Source organism: Humulus lupulus, chromosome 9 (genome assembly GCF_963169125.1).
Source record: "Humulus lupulus chromosome 9, drHumLupu1.1, whole genome shotgun sequence".
Taxonomy (NCBI): domain Eukaryota; kingdom Viridiplantae; phylum Streptophyta; class Magnoliopsida; order Rosales; family Cannabaceae; genus Humulus; species Humulus lupulus.
The window spans coordinates 62,699,244-62,706,549 of NC_084801.1; the positions used below are offsets into that span (position 1 = coordinate 62,699,244).

A 7,306-nucleotide genomic window follows, 5' to 3' on the forward strand; every position below is an offset into this window, starting at 1 on the left:
GAAGGGCATAATCGTAAATAGGGAAAAAATATGTAACAATACAGTTTTTTTGTAACCAAAGTTTACAATTTCGTAACAATATGTTACAATTTTGTAAACAACATTTACAGACTAAATAAAAAACTGTAACAAGCAGTAACATAACCATTACAGACTATTATCCGTATTTTTGTAATTTTGGTAAAACTCCGTAATTTTAAAAATATTTTGAAATTTATGGTGCTGTGTAATTTTTTCCTCTACTAATGGCCACTCGAGAACTCTTGATCTTGCTAATGCAATGACAGCCTTCTAAGCCCAGTTCGTTGGGCTGCTCCGCCTCCTAGATTGCTTGAGGTTAATGTGTTTGCTGCGATTAATATGTCCTCTAAGGTGGATCTAGAGATGGTACTCAGAATTTAAAGTAACCATGTTCTAATCTCTGCTATTTGGCCGCTTATCAACCTCTGGTTACTGAAGCTTGTGTAGTTCTCTTCAGTTTGAGACTTTATAGTAGTCTTGGCTAAAGTAGAAACTGACTGCCCCAATGTGATGAAGGCAATTAAGGAAGAGTCTGTTCTACTCCTCTTTAGGCATAGTTAAGGATATTATTCCGATGTGTAATGAAATCTATGAGCATACTTAAGAACACTGTCCTAGAATAGCTAATATGGTGCCCATTCATTAGCAAAACTAACTTAAACTGAAGAGAATCATTTTGTGCGTGGTATGGCCACCCTTGTATTAAGTCTCTCATTGAGGATGCTTAGTCAATAAATTATAATTTTCATCAAAATAAATAAATAAAAGGTTGGCAGCATAAAAATTCTCCAATATAAGATATTATTTAAAATGGGCCATCCAAGATGAGACTACATAGAAAGTGCTTAAATTTATTTACATTGCCTTAATGATGAAAACTTCTATTCCTTTACATGCTCTGCGTCAATAAGAGCAAAGAATGGCAGCAAGACCTGTACAACTTAATTGCTTTGAAGAATGAATATGAACAAGTTATAAGCAGTTTAAGGGAAACTGTTCTTGAAAGTTTTTGCCCAATGTCCAATCAAGCTAGTTGGACATCTCAACATTCGATCTTCTCATACAAGTCTCCAAGAGCACGGTATAGGACGGCAGCAGCTGGTGGCCTAGGTAAAGACCCAAGAAGAACATCTGCTGCAGTTAAAGACTGGCTGCCATAGAATTTAGAGTTTACTTGTACTCGGGTTGTCACAATACTCCCTTCAAGTGAACAACCAACAAATGCCCCTGCAAAAATTCAACAGAGAACAGGATGTAGATGTATTTCGATGTATATTTTGATGCAAGTAAACTAAAATAGAAAATGTTCTGGAAGGAACGGTCTTAGATATTCTGCTCATGACGATTATTACTCTGTGGCCATAGCGCACAGAGGTCTCAAATAAGCACCATAAAATTAACCACAAAACAGAGGTAAGAAAAACGATTTTAACTAGCAAGCTACCACTCCTCAGACCAAATTTAAAGAAATGATGTGTCTTTGCTAAAATGATGTCCCATAATGAGATGGGAAGCCCCAGGCCACTTGGGTCTAGTTTAAGTGATTAGGTGTGAGGTCAAACCCAGCTGGACTATTTAACAAATGGGCAACTACATACTGTTTTTCTTATATAATAATAATATAATGAGATGGGGGAAGCTGGTAAAGGATATTCATAAGTTGAGCCATTATGTTTTTAAAACTTGCAAATTTGATTTAAATTAGAGCAATTGTCACATAGCTTCGTCAGGAAACGTACCTTTACTACAGCTATAAGTATAACAAGTAGCATAGCCACCGTCTCCAGCTCGAATATCAGCTTCAACCGCTCTGCCAACAACACCAACAGCTGCACTTACGCCAGCTCCTACTGATAGATGCACATTACCACTAAATGTCTTTACTGCATCACTTGTTCTCAGAACTATAATAAAGTCAGTCAATTCTCCTCCAGCCTGAAAACCAAAAATGTCAGGAAAGATATCTGAACAATTAGACTTTGTTTAGATCTTGAATTTTACCAAGAAAAAATTATGTGAGAAAAAAGATAAGAGAAAAATATTTTTCTAAAAGTTTATAAGAGAATTTTCTGAATATATTTATAATTGTTCTGAACTTTATAAAATAATACTACATTTAAGTTTAATTTTAAAAAAAATAGACTTCACAATTTTTTTGTTTGAATCCAACCACCTCCTAAAATCCAAGATCCAAACAAAGATTTAATAATGGGAATCAAAACCCTGGTGGACAATATATATATATATATATATGTATATTGTGGACAATATCATTACATACTGAGTTCTTCACCTGAGCTCCCCAACCAACACCACATGTAGAAACAGCTGATGGTGGAGACCATGAGCCATCTTCTCTTCGTGCAACCACAATTCCTGTTCCTATATTATAGGTAAACATAACTCCAACTTTTACAGCAGTAATTATTGCAAGGCCTTTTGCTTGTCGTAGAATGGCATCTGGAATTGACTTATCCGGCATCAAGGAAGACACCTGAAAACAATGTTTCGCAAAAAAGGTTTCATAGATAAGCACGACTAATGACTAAAACATGTGTTAATATCAGAATTTAAACTAACCATATCGTTGAAAAATCCTAAAGGCTTAGCATTTACTAGTCAGACAGGTGATAACTACTGCAATTATTTAAAAAAGGTCGAAATAATCCTTAACCAAAGTTACACTGGAGCCAAAACTTTTCAGAACAGCATTCTTAAGATAACACTGCAAGTTTTTCCATTTGACTTCCATAAAATTTTAGACACCAGCAATACAAAGAAGAAATTCAAAGTTGAGCCCATACCGTGTTATATGCTTGGATTGTATTAACTGCCTTATATACCTCATATTCCATAGATTGTCCCCAAGGAACATTGAGCCATGATCTTAGAGTACTAAGGTCTGTGAGATCATTTGTTGGAAGCTGAGCAGCATGACTTACTTGGTCCATTAAGTAAGGCTGGACAGACTGAAGCCGCACAAAACAAACATCACAAACACGCTGAGGATCTGCAGTGCGAAATTTTGCAGGCATCAAGCTCCTTCCCTTGGAGCAATCGCCACAAAATATTCCTCCACAAAACCGGCAATGATGCCTAGAGCACATGATCGGATGAAACCGCACACCACATAACATACAAGCAGATGCAGCACTATCAGCCAACCATTTTGGTGGGTCTGTCTCAAGGATCTCCCTCACATTGGTAACATCTTCTGTGAGAGTTTGAGCCATTTCTTGCCAAGCCTGCTCAAGTACATGATTTGATATCCATGAAAATTTACATGTACTAATATCACCAGAAGCAAAAGAGTTCACTTTGCCACGGGCAGCAAGTAACATTTCTACCATGACATCCCACATAGTCATCTCTTTATCTTCTTCAATGAAATGGCTCCACCCTATGTCACCTTCAGGGAAGTAACCCCCATGAAAGTGGAAACCTCTATCCCACTCTTCACGCTCAGTTTCCAACATAGGAGGAACAGAAACAGGTATCCAAACTCCAGTATCTTCAGAAAGCGGAGCATCATAGTAAAAGCATTTCCTCTGCTCTCCACGTAAAGTTTCAGACTCCCGCCTAACATCATTCTCCTCTATGAAGCCTCGGTACAAATCTGAACCGTACTCCCTTGGCCTTGCTTCATTCATTATTCTCTTATTAAATCCACTAGCTGCCGCCTTATCATTTTTCCCTTGTTCATTACAATTTTCATGCCCCCCGTGATTCTGTCAATTTAAAAAGCTAGTAATCAACACGACACCATCTATGAAAGAAAACTGCATAATGATTTATAATCCTAATATATTAACACACATTAAATGTTTTCCAGAACTTTCCTTCCTAACTAGATTTTTCTTCCAAACCCAAGAAAAGAAGAAGGAAAAAAAACTATTTGTTCCTACTAATAAGGAAAATTCAGATCTTCATACAAAATCAGACGACAAATAATATCAAATTCAAACATTCTCGGGAAAATAATCCCCATATTACCCGATAAGGTAGACAAATAAACAAACGATAGTATAAATGAAAGTAAACCCTATTGAAGAAAATGGATAAGAGGAAAGATTACCAGCAGAGAATCATGATTCTGGTTGAGGGTTTCCTCGCCCACCGAGAGATGGGAAAACCTAGAAGCCAGGGCCCGAGTTTCTCTGGCGTCAATCTTGGAATTGGGATAACCATCCCCGTCCATTGACTAAAAACTCTGATAGAATTTCGCTACAGAAAGCTACCAAAATCTACAGCAATAACCTTTCTCGGCATGGAAATCAAAATTAGCATAAATCTATCAAATGAAATTCGGAAAAATCGAAATAGATTTAAGCAAATAATAATAATTTATAAAAAATGAAATCAAATGTAGATGAGGTAAAAGCAATTATTTATAGGCTATAATTTGCGTGTTAGAGCGGGTGGAGTCTCTCTTCTTCTTCTATTGCTAGCTACCTTTGCACGCACCTTCTTCCTCTTATTAAACTCATTATATTTTCAGCAAAAAAGAAAAATTTTAAGTTCATTTTTATTTTCGCTTATTGTCCTATATTTTGAAATTAATTTGGAGAAAGACATTTTAAAATTTTAAATTCATTTTAACTGAAGTCACTAACAAAGAGTAAATTCATTTTGTTTTTAATTACTTTTCCAAGATTTTAAAAATGCTTATTTATTTATTTTTATTTAGGGAAAATGTTAATGGAAATTTCACTTTCCATGCTTAACGGTGTATCTAATTATAAACAATATCAACTACTATTCATTTTTCAATTTGATGCTATTGGTCCCCCAACTTCTGAAAATACTCCTCCCATTATCTTTGTATCACCTCTCTTCTCTTTCTCTCTCTTCTCTATATCTCTCTCATGAAACCTAGTGTCTCCCTCACTCAAACTCACGGTTTGCACTAGAATACCACAATCACAACCATATTTCGTTCTCAAATCGTTGAAAGTCATCTCCATTGTGGCTGTAAAGATCTCAATATCAAAGGCAACATCCACTTTGAGAGATTTTGGAGAAGAAAAATCATGGGTAATAAGATTATTCTTATTTTTGTATTGGGCATTCTCGATGTTGTCCATATTTTCCACCAAGAACACGTGACATTGTCAAATGGGCTTCATGAACTCTCAGGAGAGGCCCGGGCCCAACCAGGCCCCAACAAACACTAAGCAACCAAAGGCCTGAAGGCCCAGACCCATCATAAATCCAATAACTGGCAAATAACCCAAGTATAACGAGAACCCAGACTTGAGATGAAGCCCCAGACCAACTTCATGAGTGCACACAATCTCCATCCTTCGAGATGTAGATCATTATGGTGGACGTTCAAGTTCAAGGGACGGATCCCACCATGTGGGAACCAGATGGAGTTTCCGGGTCCATCCTCACATTTCAACTCGCTACCAGGATATATCCTTCGATTTGTCATCACTAACTGGCGTCTGCCTTGGTAAATGAACCAGGACCATATGTAACGCCTTACTTCCTTAGAGTCGTTACTAAGTGAGTTTTAATCGTGTAATTAATTCGCTAATCGAGGTTTTAGGTTAAAAGTGTAGCTAAACTGTAATAAAAATCATATAATTTGAAAATGCAACCATTCATTAAAATTATAAAACAGTATACATTTGGGATCCCAAAATACTGTTTAGAAATATTTACAACTCAAAATACGATCAAAGTCGACTAAACGACAAAATTAGGTTTAACACAAAACATCTCCCAAAAAAATACCCCTGGTAGTGGCAGTCAGGCAGGCCAAATATGTACACGCCGCTTCACGCTCTCCGTACTCATGGTTGATCAACATTTCCCTTGCCCTTACCTGCACCATAGAGCACCCGTGAGCCGAAACCCAGCAAGAAAACCCCACATAAGCAATCAACATACGCATAACTATCAATCAACATATAACAAAACCGCCAACAGGCTAAACACATAACGGCCATGTCGTCCTAGACGCTTTACCAGGCCCTAGGTTCACGGTCTACACCGTGAGGATATCTCAGGTATCCAATAGGGGTCTCGCCCTAGCAACTTGCACTCCGCGTGCTTAACGTTGTTCCCAGGCCCTTGCCGTACTCGGCCTTGCCATTCTCAGCCTTCGCCGTTCCCGGCCCTTGCCGTTCTCTACCTTCGTCATTCCCAGCCCTTGCCCTTCTCGGCCTTCGCCGTTCCCGGCCCTTGCCGTACATTTACAAATATGCTACACATAACTTAAACTTAACAAATACTTAAGCAAATACAAACATAATTAATAAGGCTATGCCCTGCAACACAATCATATAGGGTCGTGCCCTGCAATATAAACTATAGGGCCACACCCTGCTCTACGAGTACAATAGTCTTCTTACCTGTGTCCCGAGCTTTCTGAGCACCAATTTCCCAAGCACAGTCCTTTAGTCTGAGCCTTGTTGAAAACCTAGTCACAACGTATCAACAACATCCATCCATCAAGTTCTAATACATTGAATAACTTTGGGTTATAATTCTAATCTCTGTGACCTTGAATTCTATCAATCCGGGTGATAAAATCCATCCTGAGCCTTAACTTTTGAATTCCCGAGCCTAAAACCTTCTCGGGGTCCAAAAACCCACTAAGCATCGCGACCCCAAGGCCTTGTGCCGCGGCCCGCCTCAACCAGAAACCAGCCTCCCATTTCGGCCTATGTGTGCCGCGACCCAACCTATAGGGCGCCGCGGCCCACCCCTCTTCCTGGCCTCCCAAATGTTCTAGAGGGTCACAGCTCACCAAGAACAATGCCGCGGCCCGACCCTTCGAACCCAGAAGAATCCCCCATTTTCACAACTAAAACCAAGCCAATTTACCCCAAAAGCAATATAACAACTCAATTTAATCACCACAGTAGTCCTAGAATAGTCCCAGCAACACAACCTAACAAAAAGTTAGCTCAAAACCTCATCAAATCCCAAATTCAATCTTCAACTTCAAAGACTTAAGAAATCTAAAAACTCAACCAATAATTACAGAATCTAAAGGCTAAAATCACAGTTCAAAACTTACCTTATCCTCTGCTTGAATCCATAAGTTGAAATTGAGCTAATCCCCAAGTTTTGAGCCGAAATTCCTTGCTTAATCTTCAATGTTTCCCTTGGTAAGGTTTAGAGAAAATAAAAGAGAGTAGTACATCTTCGTCGTACTTGGATGTAAAGAATAGGGAGTGGTATGAGATTCATCCAAGATATTTCGCTGAATATCATAATCCATCAGAACACAAATTCGATCCTTGTACTTCAGGAATCCCATCTCCGAGATGGA

The 7,306-nt window shown here is 38.4% G+C and overlaps 1 protein-coding gene across 2 annotated transcripts; it reads right to left on the reverse strand.

The window, feature by feature from the left end:
• Positions 1-805: 805 nt before the first annotated feature.
• LOC133802325 (uncharacterized) lies at positions 806-4,523 on the reverse strand. 2 transcript variants are annotated; one of them, XM_062240619.1, is made up of 5 exons: positions 4,097-4,523; positions 2,826-3,749; positions 2,303-2,515; positions 1,761-1,956; positions 806-1,248 (listed from the first exon to the last, which is right to left on the reverse strand). In XM_062240619.1, exons 1-5 carry the CDS (start codon positions 4,217-4,219, stop codon positions 1,064-1,066), a joined length of 1,641 nt encoding a protein of 546 aa, XP_062096603.1. In that variant the 5' UTR covers positions 4,220-4,523; the 3' UTR covers positions 806-1,063. The 2 variants fall into 2 exon arrangements, with proteins under 2 accessions (XP_062096603.1, XP_062096604.1); XM_062240620.1 differs by having other exon boundaries at positions 2,315-2,515; positions 4,097-4,520.
• Positions 4,524-7,306: the final 2,783 nt, after the last annotated feature.

Coding starts and splice junctions, on each gene's coding strand:
- LOC133802325 (XM_062240619.1), bottom strand. CDS start 4,219: ATGGACGGGGATGGTTATCCCAATTCCAAGATTGACGCCAGAGAAACT. Junction 3,750..4,096: donor AGAATCATGATTCTCTGCTG/GTAATCTTTCCT, acceptor TTAAATTGACAG/AATCACGGGGGGCATGAAAA. Junction 1,249..1,760: donor TACTTATAGCTGTAGTAAAG/GTACGTTTCCTG, acceptor GAATTTTTGCAG/GGGCATTTGTTGGTTGTTCA.